Source organism: Euprymna scolopes, chromosome 38 (genome assembly GCF_053919585.1).
Source record: "Euprymna scolopes isolate OS-2025 chromosome 38, ASM5391958v1, whole genome shotgun sequence".
Lineage (NCBI taxonomy): Eukaryota > Metazoa > Mollusca > Cephalopoda > Sepiida > Sepiolidae > Euprymna > Euprymna scolopes.
Genome location: NC_136519.1, coordinates 77956183 through 77973063, shown reverse-complemented (window position 1 = coordinate 77973063; position 16881 = coordinate 77956183). Strand labels below are relative to the sequence as shown.

Below are 16881 nucleotides of genomic sequence, written 5' to 3'. Positions count from 1 at the left end.
CGAATGGATTCGCCAATCATTTTTATAACCAACGGCTGTGCTAAACAATCAATGAAAACGTCGTGAAATTATTATAAAAATTGTCGAATTTTGGATTCAATCAGTTCGCCGTTTGCTACATCACGGACCGCATTTAATTCTTGGCCGCCATCTTGGTTGCTGATCTGAACTACGCCGCCATCTTTGTTCAACACAATATCTCAGAACTTGAGTGGTTAACTATGCCACGGACCGCATTTGATTCTTGGCCGCCATCTTGGTTACTGATCTGAACTACACCGCCATCTTTGTTCAACACAATGTCTCAAAACTTAACAGCCTTCCATAATTGTTGTTGTCTCAACACGTTTTGGCCAATTAATCCTTTGATCTGCTTTGGGTAGGATTGAAACCGCTATCCTCTGACAAACTGGCATGGAACCGTAGAGACTCAACGCCTCTACCCACTGTGCCACGGCCCCTGACGGGCGATCAACGTTGGATTTTATGTTCTTATAAATCCAGTTTTGTGTTCTTATCTGATCTTCCATTGTTGGGTGCATACTGAATTATTTTTATTTAAAAAATTTTTTTTTGGTGGGGGTGGGGGGGGCTTTGAGATGAGGTTTCATAATTTGTGCGTTAATTCTTGTTGCGGACTGTTATTTTCATCTTCATAGTTGTTGTTTCACCGCGTTTTGGACAACTTATCCTTAGGCCTTCTTCAGGGAATGCTGAGTCTTGTACCTTATCTCCAATAATTACTGCCTTCCATAGTTGTCACCCAAAACGTGGCGAAACAACAGTAACTATGAAGATGAGAATAACAGTCCGCCAAAAGAATAAATGCACGAATTATGAAGCCACATCTTAAAGAATTAAAAAATAAAAATAAAAAATACATTCCTTTCGTTGTCTCATATTTGTTTTAACCTTTTATGACCCGAATTATTACGTAGATTATTAAAAATATTTATTTTTTAATTTTATGATCTGAATTATGATATCGATTATTAAAAAAATATATTTATTTTTAATTTTATGATCTGAATTATGATATCGATAATTAAAAAATATTTATTGGTTATTTTATGATCTGAATTATGATGTAGATTATTAAAAAAATATATTTATTTTTAATTTATGATCTGAATTATGATGTCGATAATTAAAAAATATTTATTGGTTATTTTATGATCTGAATTATGATGTAGATTATTAAAAAAATATATTTATTTTTAATTTTATGATCTGAATTATAATGTCGATAATTAAAAAAATGTATTTATTTAAAATTTTATGATCTGAATTATGATGTCGATAATTAAAAAATATTTATTGGTTATTTTATGATCTGAATTATGATGTAGATTATTAAAAATATATTTATTTTTATTTTTAGTTAGTTTAAAGGATAATGATACCATGATTGTCTTTAAACTGAAAAAAAATATGAAGTTCAATAGTTAAACTACCACTGAGAATTTTTGCATTTCATAAACTTACCTTTATTATTCATAGTGTTTGGAAAAAGTGCGTTCATGACAACAAACAAAATCCTCCACTCTCTGAGAAAAACTGATCAAACTGTTAACATTATTACTCGATTAAGATACCTCGGTAATAAACGAACAAACTTGGAGAAATAAGTTTTTAAAATAATAAGCGGCAAAAATTGTCAGGATTATCAGGTAACAGTTTAAAGTCCAACACACACACACACACACACACACACACACACACACACACACACACACATATATATATATATATATATATATATATATATATATATATATATATATATATAATATGAGCAAACAGTTAATGAAATATGTCAAAAAAACACTTTGAAATGAGTTAAAACATATTTAATCTGAAAAGGAAACACTAGATAAATGGATAGTCCTTAATCCGCGGAGTTTCGAAGAAATACTCTCCTTCTCATCAGAGGGTAGCAATTAGCAAAATGCGGGATCGGATTTTGCATGCAGAAGTATTTGATGAAACAACAAATAAGTCAAAGATCTTACTTGAAAACAATATATATATATATATATATATATATATATATATAAGTTATTATTCATTTTATTTTTTAGTCACCACATTTGAACGATGTTTCTGACAAATATGAAAGAATTAGTGTCTTCTGCGTCACAATATCTATCCATCTAATACTCATTGTTACTTAGTCTTTAACCTTGAAGTAGTAGCTTTGTTACTTACATCAAATGGCTTCATGCATTGTCCTGAGTGATTTTTGATAATATAATGTACTTGCGTGGTGGGAAAAATCTTTTTTGACATAAACTGGACTGTATTGTTTAACTTATGAGAATCACCGAACATTTTTGCTGTAACGGAGTCAACGTCATAGAAAGGAATAAGACGAAGCAAGTGAAAATTTTGTTACAGATTTGAAAAAAAAATTATCTCGTATTTTTACAGAAGAACTCGGTTTACGCACACAACAGACGTTAATTTCGAGTGAAAAGAAAATGTTAAATCGATTTTAAAACCCAAAAGATAAGTACCATTTTCGACATTGGACGCAATAAATGGAGAATTGGAACGGTTGAAAAAATTAGCGTAATTTCAAAAGTCGTTTAGGTGTCTCCACTTGCGTATATAGAAAAGAAGAAAAAACGAAAAACCAGTGTATGTGCTGATTTTTTCAACTGAATTAAATGACTGTTTGAAAAACCCAGAAATGGCTGAGTCTAAAAACAACATGTTCGCACATGATAACATAGTTAAACTCCGTAAATTCTTGATTACGATAGCATTTATTTCCCCAAATCATATCATATGAGAGATCCGTTAAATTTTCGGATAATAACATGTTGCAAAATTGATATAGTCAAAACAATACTGCGCGAGCCTTTTCTAGTCTCACACAAAACACACGTTCACATTTCAAGCTATATTACTTGTCCCATACATACGTGCACACAAACATACGCGCCCACGTCCACACACGTACATATATTAACATTCGCGTACATACACTCACATTCACGTGTATATACACACACGCTAACGTACGCACATGTACTCACACACGCACACATGGACGACGTCACTTCCTCTTTCAAAGAAAATCCACACATGCACAAAAGACCACCGGGAACAAGTATAAAACAAAGAGCAATAACCGGTTTCTTTCTTTTTCGGCCCAGCTTTCGAGCTGGTCGGTCTACGGACCGACCGCTCGTACCTCACACCGCTTGCTACTATGTGGGACAAAAAGCTAACAGACCGTACGTACACATTCTCACTCTTTCTCTCTCTATCTACTACTGGTCCCCGAGAACACCTTCGCGTAGCTGACTGCTAACTGATGTCAACTCTCTATCCTCTTCTTTGTCTACACGCTGGACTATCATTCCAATTTCCACTACATCACTCACTTCTCTTGCCACGCGCGAACAAACGATAGTGACCCGAACGTGAGATGAAAACACATTTCCTTTTTTCTTCTACAATACCAGTCCTCTGCGAACGATGGTTACACCCGCGCGGACATGAACACACGTTATATCTAAAACATCCATTCTTTCAACAGTAAATAAACGACACGTTTATCTATTCCATCAATTGAGTCTTTGTTTCCTTCAATTCCATTCGTTTCATTATTTTCTTGTTGAGAGTTGGAGTATTATTATATCCTGGTCCGCAACAATACGTACAGGTTCTAAAAAGTAAAAAAACTGTTTGTTAACAGACATATCGTTAGCGCATTTCGAACTGAAGATAAAAATTACTGTAGCAACAGATGCTAGTAACGAGAGACTGGTGTTGTGCTGCTTGGATCCACAAAGACAAGAACACATGCTTCGAGAATGGTACTAGCCGCGGAATGAAATTACAGTCAAATCGAAAAAGAGAGTTTAGGAATAATTTATGCTGTAAAAAAAATTCACAAGTTTTTATTTAGAAGGAAATTAATTTTGCAAACAGACCACAAACTGCTGATAACAATATTTGGTTCGAAAATGGTATACCAACTCACACGATAAATCGACTAGGGTGGTGGAGTGTTATCCTGTTGACTTATAACATTAAAATATATATACCTTAAAAAAGATACGTCACGCTGATGGATTATCAAGATTGATATCGAAATATACGGAACTATACCAAGAAACAATAATAGTTACTGCGAACAACGCCCCCCCTCCCAATCCGCATAAATCTTAATTTTGCAAACAGACCACAAACTCAACAAGAATTTTATAAGACTTGAAAATTTACATGTTTTTAGCAGTGCCAAAGTAAATTATGTTTCTGTTTTTGAATGTCCATTGAACAAGCAACTGATCCTGAAGAAATTGCAAAACAGTCTACACACATATTTAGTTAAAATGTGATTCAGAGGTTTCTTATAAGTCGGTTTAACAAAACATAGGCCCCAACAACCAAACGCAAGTAGTATACCCAGCAACATAAGATGAGGAGTTTTTCGACACAGTTGACAAATATAGAACTATACAACGACAACCACATAAATTCTTACAGCAAATGGATAATCGATATTGATCCTATGGTTTCTTTCGCATACGGTTCAAGAAATCATGACCCCCAAAACTTCGCCAAAGTAGTTGGTTTTGAACTGGAAGAATGGCTGCTAAGGGGACAAATTAGAGAAATTGGATTGTTGCTGGCACCTTGATTCCACTGTGTGAGAGCTACGTTGATCAGTAAGGTGTCAATATAACGAAAATTTACTAAAATAATTTTAGGATTACAAAAACAAAAAATGAAAATATTGGATTACCAAAGATACAAAACAAAATAAGCATAAAAAGACATCATTATATATATATATATATATATATATATATATATATATATATATATATATGCTTTTCGTACTATGTGCTTGTATAGAGTTTGCTGTTTTTTTTACAGATGCGCCGTTCCTGATTTGAGGAATGATTCATATTCAAGTCAACCAGCAGGAATTAATGAATCTATTCCGTTCGAGAAGGATCAAAGTGGACATCTTGTATATTCACATTGTCAGGTTTTTAAACTGGACAATTCAAGTGTCCACGTTGGGAATGGTAGTCAACTTGAAAAAGTCAGTTGTCGACGATGGGTTTACGACCAATCCCAAAGGAAAACGTCTGCAGTCACAGAGGTAAGATGATTTCAGGAAAATCTAAATTCTGTGTCCTCCCATCACATATGCTGGTTTCTAAAAAGGAATCGGGTTGTACTGACGCCGTGTATATAACTAGAAACACTATCCCATCTACAAACGTAAATATAACAAAACAGGTATTTTCAAATTACCTTCGTCTAGGAATAACGTTTTTTTCATCATGAAATTCCAAACAATTTATTGGTATTTCTTATCATTGGTTTATGAATATTCTTTTTAAGTAAATCTATTGATGTGCAAGCAAAAAAGAATAGGAAAATTAATCAGGTAAATATTGAATTTGATTAACATTATCAAAAACGTGTGTTATATTGTTGTCTATTTTATTGATGCATTTTTACAAAATGCGTACCATAGTATATATACTCTGATGACCGTGGTTTTTGCAATCAAACAAAAACTTTTTCAATCAACAAAGATTTATTTATTTTACAGTGAAGTCTTTGATTATGCTTTTATATCTAAAATTTCGTTGATTGGAATTACTGTTCACTTATCTGGACGTGTTTCTCCTATTGTACTATGATTTTTGTACTTTTAGGAATTTCAATGCGGAGATTGCATCTGGGTTTGCCTGGATCCAATATTGCGTGTATGAAATATATCCGATATTTTCCGGCGTTGTCTGTCACCTATAAAACAAGTGGTCTTCTCGTTTTTACACGAATAAGAATATTTGATAATCCCACTCATTAATGTTCGATTGGGTATGAATAGAATCGTCCAAATTAAGGGGAGAATACCCTCATGCAATGTCAATAATATTGGAACAGTTCTTGTAACAAACTCCAAACGAATCCACATTGTAATCTTTGCTGTCGTAATTGCGTCTTTATCACTATACACATTTTCCATTTTTGTCTAAAAATAATAGATCCAATGTGAATTCAGCGTCTAATGCAGCTGACATGAATAAATTTAGCATGCACTAATACCTCGATATACGAATTTAATTCGTTTCATGACCATCGACGTATCTTGAAACAATCGTATCTCAAAATAATTATTCTCATTTGAATTTAAAAAACAGAATTAATCTTTTCAAATAACGTTATGTTAATAAAAGCTAAGAAAATAAAGGAAAACACAAGAATCGTAAACACGCTAAAATACAACTTTTTCTATACAACAACGAGCTGGGTTGGTTGTTTTTGTTTTACGGTATATCAACCCTTTTCAGGTTATTTAATGCCAAATCCAGTGATTTGGAAGAAAAAAAATTTAATAGAATATATTTTTTTCAAGTCGGACTTGGGACCCTAACAGGTACAACCACTCCGGGTCAGAGTAGACCTGTGAGCAATGGCAATTAAAGGTTTGCTCCACACTCCCTAAAGCCCGCAAGCTGGGGCCTCACCATCGGATATAGTTTAAGGTAATATCCAGGACCACGAACGAACACACTGGGAACCTCAGGTGCGGAGAGTGTTTCGATCGACCCGGACGAACACCCTGCCAGCTACCGATGGTGTCACAGTATTTTGGAAATTGTATCTAAGCAGTTGTCGTATCTTAAAACATTGTATTGTCGTATTTAAAAAAAATCATATCTTAGCGTTTTCGTATTACTGTATTTGACGTCATCTGAATACAACTTCTGTTTAAATGCATATAAAATTCGTTTAATGCAATGTAAAAATTAACAAACACGCATGTAATTAAAAATAAAGGCATGATCCGCCGCAATATGAAAAGTACAACTAAACGCAGATGATGTACAAATTAAATATGAAGAGCCATGATAAAAATGAACAAAATAAGTTCAGATATCAACACAGCTAATGTAACAATTAAGCATGAATAAACAGACCACTGCTAATGTAGGAAACGGTAGGAAATTCCACAGTATTGCTTATGTATAAATAGACCATGGACATCCAAATTGCTCATGTACAAATAGACCAAGAACATCCAAATTGCTCATGTACAAATAGACCATGAACATCCAAAAAATTGCTCATGTACGAATAGACCATGAACATCCAAATTGCTCGTGTACAAATAGACCATGAACATCCAAATTGCTCATATACAAATAGACCATGACCATCCAAACTGCTCATGTACAAATAGACCATGACCATCCAAATTGCTCATGTACAAATAGACCATGAACATCCAAATTGCTCATGTACAAATAGACCATGAACATCCAAATTGCTCATGTACAAATAGACCATGAACATCCAAATTGCTCATGTACAAATAGACCATGAACACCCAAATTGCTCATGTACAAATAGACCATGAACATCCAAATTGCTCATGTACAAATAGACCATGAACATCCAAAAAATTGCTCATGTACGAATAGACCATGAACATCCAAATTGCTCATGTACAAATAGACCATGAACATCCAAATTGCTCATGTACAAATAGACCATGACCATCCAAATTGCTCATGTACAAATAGACCATGAACATCCAAAAAATTGCTCATGTACGAATAGACCATGAACATCCAAAAAATTGCTCATGTACGAATAGACCATGAACATCCAAATTGCTCGTGTACAAATAGACCATGACCATCCAAATTGCTCATGTACAAATAGACCATGAACATCCAAATTGCTCATGTACAAATAGACTATGAACATCCAAATTGCTCATGTACAAATAGACTATGAACATCCAAATTGCTCATGTACAAATGCAGCAGGAACATCCGACGAAAACGAACACACTTGAAAAGAGGAGTCCGGGGAACCCCGGGTGCGGAGAGGGTGTTTAGATCGAACCGGAATGAACACCTTGCCAACTACCAATGGTGTCGCAGTATTTTTGAAAATGTATCTAAATAGTTGTTGTATCTTAGGACGATGAATATAGTAACAGTGTATCATGGTATTTAAAAAAAAACATACCTTAGTGCGTTCGTATTACTGTATTTAACATCATTCGAATGCAACTTCTTTTCAAATACAAATAATTTTTAAATTACATGCACAAAATAACTAACACACATGTACTGAAAAATTAAAGCATGATTCGCCGCAATATGAAACGTACAACTGAACACAAGTGATTTACCAATTAAATATGAAAAGCCATTATGAAAATGAACAAAGTAAGTTTAAACATCAACACAGCTAATCTAAAAACAATGCACAAGTAAACAGCTAGCGCTGATAATGTACAAAACCGGCAGAAAATTCCACACTGTTAATGTAAAATGCGGAATGTAAATCTACATGCTAATGTAGGAATACGGCATGAATATCCAAGCTACTTATGTGCGAATACGGCATGAATATCCAAATAGCTCATGTACAATAACAGCAATAACATCCATGCGGCTAAGTTGCAAATATAGCATAAACATCCAAACTGCTAATGTAAAAGTCCAGCATAAACATCCATGCAGCTAATATACAAATACAGCACGTACATCAAAATACGTCATGTAACTACACGCGGCTAATGTGCGATTACATCATGAAGATCCGAACTGCTAATGTACGAATACTGACTGGAAATCCATACAGCATATGTGCAAATACGGCATGAACATAAAAACTGCTAATATACGAATACTTCATCAACATCTAAACTGAAAATGTAAGAATCATACATGAACATAAAAACTGCTAATATACGAAAATTGTATAAACTTCCAAACTACTTATGTAAGAATAATATATGAATATCCAAACTGCTAATATATAGATAATGCATGAATATCCAAACTGCTAATGTACTAATAATTCATGGACCTCCACACTGCAAATATACGAATAATGCATGGACATCCGAACTGCTAATATAAGGATAATTCATGATCATCGAAACTGCTAATATACGAAAATTGCATAAACTTCCAAACTGCTAATATACGAATAATACATGAACATCTGGACTGCTAATATACGATAAAGGCATGAACATCCAAACTGCTAATATACGAATAATACATTAACATCCAAACTGCTAATATAAAAATTATGCATGACCACCCAAACTGCTAATATACGAATAATTCATGAACATCCTAACTGCTAATATACGAATGATTCATGAACATCCTAACTGCTAATATACGAATAATGCATGGAAATACAAACTGCAAATATACGTATAATGCATGAACGTCCGAACTGTTTATATACGAATGATGCATGAACATCAAAACTGTTAATATACGAATAATTCATGAACATCCAAACTGCTAATGTAGAATAATTCATGAACATTCAAACTGCTAATGTACAAAAAATGCATGATCATCCAAACTTCTAATATACAAATGGATTTTGAACATCTAAACTGCTGATATACGGATAACTTGTGCATATCAAAACTGCTAATATACGAATAATGCATGAACATTCAAACTGCTAATATACAAATAATGCATAAACATCCGAACTGATAATATACAAATAACGTATGAATATCCAAACTGCTAATATATGAATAATGCAGGATATCCAAACTGCTAATGCACGAATAATTCATGAACATCCCAACTGCTAATATACGAATAATGCATGAACGTCCCAAACTGTGAATATACGAATTATGCATGAAAATCTCATCTCCTAATATTCGATTAATTCATAAATCTCCAAACTGCTAATGTACTAATAATGTGCGAACATCCAAACTGGTAATATACAAATAATACATGAAAATCAACACTGCTGAAATACGAATAATACATGAACATCTAAACTACTTATAGACGAATTATTCATGAACATCCAAACTGCTTATAGACAAATCCAGCATAAAAATCCATGCAGCTTATGTGTAAGTACAGCATGAACGTCCAAACTGCTAATGTATGAATACGGCATGAACATATCCGAAACTTATGTGCAAATACACCACGAAGATCCGAACTGCTAATGTACGAATACGGCATAAACATCCATGTAGCTAAAGTGCAAATATGGCATGAATATAATAACTGCTAATACACGAATAATGAAAAAACATCCAAACTGTTAATATAAAAAAATGTATGAACATCCAAACTGCTAATGTACGAATAATTCATAAACATCCAAACTGTTAAAATACGAATGATGCATGAACATCCAAACTGCTAATGTACGAAATATACATGAACATCCAAACTGTTAATATACGAATAATGCATTAGCATCAAAACTGCTAATATACGAATAATGCATAAACATCCGAACTGATAATATACAAATAACGTATGAATATCCAAACTGCTAATATATGAATAATGCAGGATATCCAAACTGCTAATGCACGAATAATTCATGAACATCCCAACTGCTAATATACGAATAATGCATGAACGTCCCAAACTGTGAATATACGAATTATGCATGAAAATCTCATCTCCTAATATTCGATTAATTCATAAATCTCCAAACTGCTAATGTACTAATAATGTGCGAACATCCAAACTGGTAATATACAAATAATACATGAAAATCAACACTGCTGAAATACGAATAATACATGAACATCTAAACTACTTATAGACGAATTATTCATGAACATCCAAACTGCTTATAGACAAATCCAGCATAAAAATCCATGCAGCTTATGTGTAAGTACAGCATGAACGTCCAAACTGCTAATGTATGAATACGGCATGAACATACCCGAAACTTATGTGCAAATACACCACGAAGATCCGAACTGCTAATGTACGAATACGGCATAAACATCCATGTAGCTAAAGTGCAAATATGGCATGAATATAATAACTGCTAATACACGAATAATGAAAAAACATCCAAACTGTTAATATAAAAAAATGTATGAACATCCAAACTGCTAATGTACGAATAATTCATAAACATCCAAACTGTTAAAATACGAATGATGCATGAACATCCAAACTGCTAATGTACGAAATATACATGAACATCCAAACTGTTAATATACGAATAATGCATTAGCATCAAAACTGCTAATATACGAATAATGCATGAATATCTAAACTGCTAATATATTAATAATGCATGTACGTCAAAACTGCTAAAATACGAATGCATAATGCACATACAAACTACTAACATAAGCATAATGCATGATTATCCAAACAGTTAATATACGAATTATGTGTGAACATGCAAACTACTAATATACGAATTATGTATGAGCATGCAAACTGCTAATATACGATTAATGAATGGACATCCAAACTGCTAATATACGAATTATGTATGAACATGCAAACTGCTAATATACGAATAATGCATTAACGTCCAAACTGCTAATGTACGAAAATGCTAGAAAATTCAAACTGCTAATATACGAATAATGCAATAACATCCAAACTGCTTATGTACAAATTCAGCATGAAAATTCATGCAGCTAATGTGCAAGTACAGCATGACCATCCAAACTGCTACTGTACGATTACGGTATGAACATACACGCGGCTTATGTGCGAATACATCTCGAAAATGCGAACTACTGATGTATGAATACGGCATTAACATCCATGAAGCGAATGTGCAAATATGCCATGAACGTAATAACTGCTAATACATGAACATCCAAACTGCTAATATAAAAAATGCTAATATAAAAATAATGCATGAACATCTAAACTGCTAATGTACAAACAGTGCATGACCATTCCAATTGCTAATGTACGAATAATTCATGAACGTCCTCACTGCTAATATACAAACAATGCATGAACATGCAAACTTCTAATATAGGAATAATGCATGAACATCTAAACAGTTAATATATGAATAATGCATGACAGCCATATTGCTAATATATGAATAATGCATGAATATCCAAACTGCTAATATACAAATAATGCATGAGTATCTAAACTGCTCACATACGAATAACACATTAACATCAAAACTGCTTAATTAAGAATAATGCATAAACATTCAAACTGCTTATGTACAAATCCCGCTCTAATGCAAATACAGCATAAACATCAAAATTGCTAATGTACGAATACGGCATGAACATACACGAGGCTAATGTGCAGTTATATCATGAAGATCTGAAATGCTAATGTACGAATAGGGCAGGAATATCAATGCACGTAATGTGCAAATAGTGCATGTACATAAAAACATCAAATATACGAATAATGCATGAACATCAAAACTGCTACGGTAAGAATAATGCGTGAACATCCAAACTGCTAATATATGAATAATTCATGAACATCCAAACTGCTAATGCACGAATAATGCATAAATATCCAACCTGCTAATATACGAATGCTGCGTGGACATCTAAAATGCAAATATAGGAATTATGCATGAACATCCAAACTGTGAATATACAAATAATGCATGAACATCCAAACTGCTAATATACAACTAAGGCGTGAACATCCAAACTGCTAATGTACTAATGTACAAATAATGCGTGAACATTCGAACTGCTAATATACAAATAAATTATGAACATCCAAACTGCGAGTATACGGATAAATTATGCATATCCAAACTGGTAATATGCGAATAGTGCATGAACATCCAAGCTGCTAATATACTAAAAATGCATGAAAATTCAAACTGGTAATATGCAAATAATGCATGAACAAACTGCTTATGTACGAATAATGCATGAACGTTTCAACTGCTTCTTTACGAATAATGCATGAGCATTTAAACTGTTAATATACGAATAATGCATGAACACCAAAACTGCAAATATACAAATAAGACATGAACATCCGAACTGCTAATGTCCGAAAAATGCAGTAACATTCGAACTGCTGATATACCTATAATGCATGAAAATCAAAACTGCTAATATACGAATAGTGCATGAACATTCAACTTGCTAATATAAGAATAATGCCCGAACATTCAAACTGCTAATGTACGACATATGCATGAACTCCAGAACTGCAAATGTATACGAATAACGCATGAAAATCCGAATTTCTAATGTACAAATAATGCACGAACATCCAAATTGCTAATGTACAAACAATGCGTGAACATCCAAACTACTTATGTACGAAACATGCATGAATTTCCAAACTGCCAATGTACGAATTATTCATGAACATCTAAACTGCTAATATACAAATAATGTATGAACATCCGAAATGCTTATATACAAATAAATTATGAACATCAAAAATACTTATATACGGATAAATTATGCGCACCCAACTGCTAATATACGAATAATATGTGAACATTTATGCTGCTATTATACAAATAATACATTTACATCCAAACTGGTAATATGCAACTAATGTACGAACATCTGAACAGCTAATGTATGAATAATGCATTAACATCCAAACTGCTAATATACAAATAATGCATGGACATCACAAACTGCTAATGTACGAATTATCTATAAACCTCCAACTTGCTAACATACGAATACTGCGTGAATATCTAAACTGCAAATTTAAGAATTATGCATGAAAATCCAAACTGCTAATATATAAGCAAGGCATGAACATCCAACCTGCTAATGTACGAATAATGCATGAAAATCCAAATTGCTAATATACGAATAATGCATGAACATCAAAACTGCTAATACACGAATAATGCATGAACATTTAAACTGCTAATATACAAATAATGCATAAAATCCACACTTCTAATATACGAATAATGCATGGACATCCAAACAGAAAATGTATAAACAATGCATGAACATCCACACTTCTAACGTAAAAATAATGCATGAACATGCAAACTATTAATATACGAATAATGCATGAACATGTAAACTGCTAATATAAGAATAATCTATAAACATCCAAACTGCGTATATACGAATAATGCATGAACATCCAAACTGCTAATATACAAATAAGGCGGGAACATAAAAACTACTAATGTACGAATAATTTATGTACATCTGAACTGCTAATGTACGAAAAATGCATGAACATCCAAACTGCTAATATACGAATAATGCATAAACATTCAAACTTCTAATATACGAAAAATGGATGAACATCCAAACTGCTAATATATGAATAATTCATAAACATTCAAACTTCTAATATACGAATAATGCATGAACATCCAAATTGCTAATGTACGAAATATGCATGAACATCCAAACTGCTAATATACAAATAATGCACGAACATCCAAACTGCTAATATACAAATAAGGCGTGAACATCGAAACTGCTAATGTACGAATAATTTATTAGCATCTGAACTGCTAATGTACGAAACATGCATGAACATTTAAACTGCTTTATATACGAATAATGCATGAACATCCACACTGCTAATATACGAATAATGCATGAACATCCAAAATGCTAACTTACACATAATTCGTGAACATCCAAACTGCTAATATACAAACTGCTTATGTGCGAATAATACATTAACATCGAAACGTCTTATATACGAATCTTCTTTTTCCTTCCATGGCGTCATTTTGCACACGACTTGGCATATAGTTACCATGCGTGCGCTTTGTTCTATAGAATTATGAAGATGATATTATTTTCGGTTCCTGTTCTCTTAACTAATAAAACAGACTGCTTATAAAAAAACTCCTGTTTTTCTTCTTGAATATGTGACATCACCTTTACCGTCATATTGTCTGACACCTATTGTCGCAGCGTATATTTTTGGACAGAGCATTGGTCTTCAGTAAATACAACTATTTCAGGCACAATTTTATCAGGATAGTCATTTCCGAAGATCAGTCATAATAAAGGCATAAGGATCGGTCCCTGGAACACACCTCTAATAATATAAGTTGTTTAGATATATTGCCATCTGTTGGATATAGAGTTGTGGTGACGCCGATAAAAGCAGAGGAATGCACACATGCAAATTCCAGATGGACTTTTTATCTACATTTTTGTGTTCCATAAAAAATGAGCGGAATTGTAATTATCACGAAAACAAAGAAATGCTTATATTCCATGTCGGGAGGTTAGTAATTGTAATATTTTAATATTTATATTCCTATGAATGTCGGTTGATGCTTATATAATACAGAACATAATCAACTGGAAAGATGAGAAAGAAGCCAGAAGAATTATCAGGTGTATATATAATTTTAGCAAGCATTTGAAGAAAAGTGCAAGCTAGAAAATTATATATACATTCAACAACTCAACACTATTTCTGTTTGCCGCCAGGTGGTTCTGACATGTGCTAATGTGACCCTCGCCAATATTAAGACTAGTTAATCATTATTTACTGGCGTGAAGTTCTAATAGACAACTTGAGTAAACAACCACATACTCAGGCTGATGGAGATACAGCAACCAAGATAAAAAGCAATTTCAAAACAACTATTTATGGGACGATTCCAATATTTTCCCAATCTGATACAATTCCCGATTCCGTAATAAATTCTCGATTTTGATACAATTACCGATTTTTTATAAATCTCTAAATATTTAAATACAAAGTTGTTATTTTTCCTGATTACTGTAAAAACACATGTTAAACGTGCAGATATTTTCTCGAATGTAAAAATACATTTGTGGGTGATTACATATAAATCTTAGTTTTACAAGGAGTTTAAAATTATTAAATATTTATTATTTCATCATTATTATATATGAAATGCTACTTTAAATAAGATCAAATAAAAAAAAGACAATTAAAAGAATCGTGTTTAGCATTGGGAAACAAGCACAAAATTTTCCGATTTCGATACCCTGAAAAGTTCCGATTTTTTCGATTCCCGATTCCGATTAATTATTCTAACGCTAATAAATACCAATACCTGATTACATAAATACAAATAAAAACTTTTTTATTTTAATATTTATTTTCAGATGAATTTTGTCTGTGACCGAAAAACCCTTATTTCAGTAATAAATATGCTTTATATAGTCGGTATATTTTTGGGGTCATTTCTCTTTGGCATCCTGTCTGACAAGTAAGTAAAACACATCTCGATTATAATCAGTTCGTTTCAACTTTTTTTAATGATGTCAATTTAAAATTAAAGAATTACTTTAACTTGGCTCATCCTACAGCGAACCAAACGGGGTTTTCCAGACGTGGTTTTTAAACGAACATTTTTTGAATACAGAAATTCCGGGTTTATTCTCTACTTCAAAATTCCTAATTTCGGAAGTGTGGCACACTTTTCCGGTCGCAGGTGCACAACATCACACGCTCGTGCATCTTTGTTGTTACCCAGGTTTCGTCAATGCTCGAACTGTTAAACTCTGTCCCCTGTTTGTTGACCCGAACCACGTGGACGCCGGTTTGGTTTTAAAGAGTTTCTTTAACAGAACAAATAGACAGAAATCAAATACATGTCTACGAGAGCGGGAAAGAGGGAGTGAAAGAGGAGTGTCGAAGGAATGAATAGAACCATTTACAGGCTGACATTTGGCATCCTGTGCCCACAACCATCGCCTCACTCCCTGCATTTTTTGTCGGCACTGGTTCGCCCTGAGTCTGTTCTCATTTGTGTCGGCAAATTTAGAAAACTAGAACTGTTCTCTGCCGAAAGTTATTTGATTATTTTACTTCCGGTTTTAGGCTCTTTCCTCATCTATGAGTTATTTTCTGTTGCACCTCCTTGGCTATCTATCATAATTTATATATATATATATATATATATATATATATATATATATATATATATATATATATATATATATATATATTGTTTTCTGGGTTTAAATAAATCTACCCCATACAGAAAAAGAAAAGAATACCGTACTTTGGGGTAATTGCACCAAATCTGGGGTAATTGCGCCAACTAAAAAAATGCTATGTATATGCATGGTTGCTAAAAGTGCACTTTTAGCTAGTTGGCGCAATTACCCCGGACTTTCCTCAT

The 16881-nt window shown here is 33.1% G+C and overlaps 1 protein-coding gene across 2 annotated transcripts in view; it reads left to right on the top strand.

Moving 5' to 3' along the window:
• LOC145263205 (organic cation transporter protein-like) overlaps window positions 1-16881 on the top strand; it is a 92664-nt gene that overhangs the window by 13642 nt on the left and 62141 nt on the right. Inside the window, exons 2-3 of one of the 2 annotated variants that reach the window (XM_080120277.1) lie at window positions 4894-5125; window positions 15860-15963. In XM_080120277.1, coding sequence (XP_079976403.1) covers window positions 4894-5125; window positions 15860-15963 — 336 coding nt within the window. The remainder of the gene's footprint in view (window positions 1-4893; window positions 5126-15859; window positions 15964-16881) is intronic. The other variant, XM_080120278.1, reaches the window with a different exon arrangement.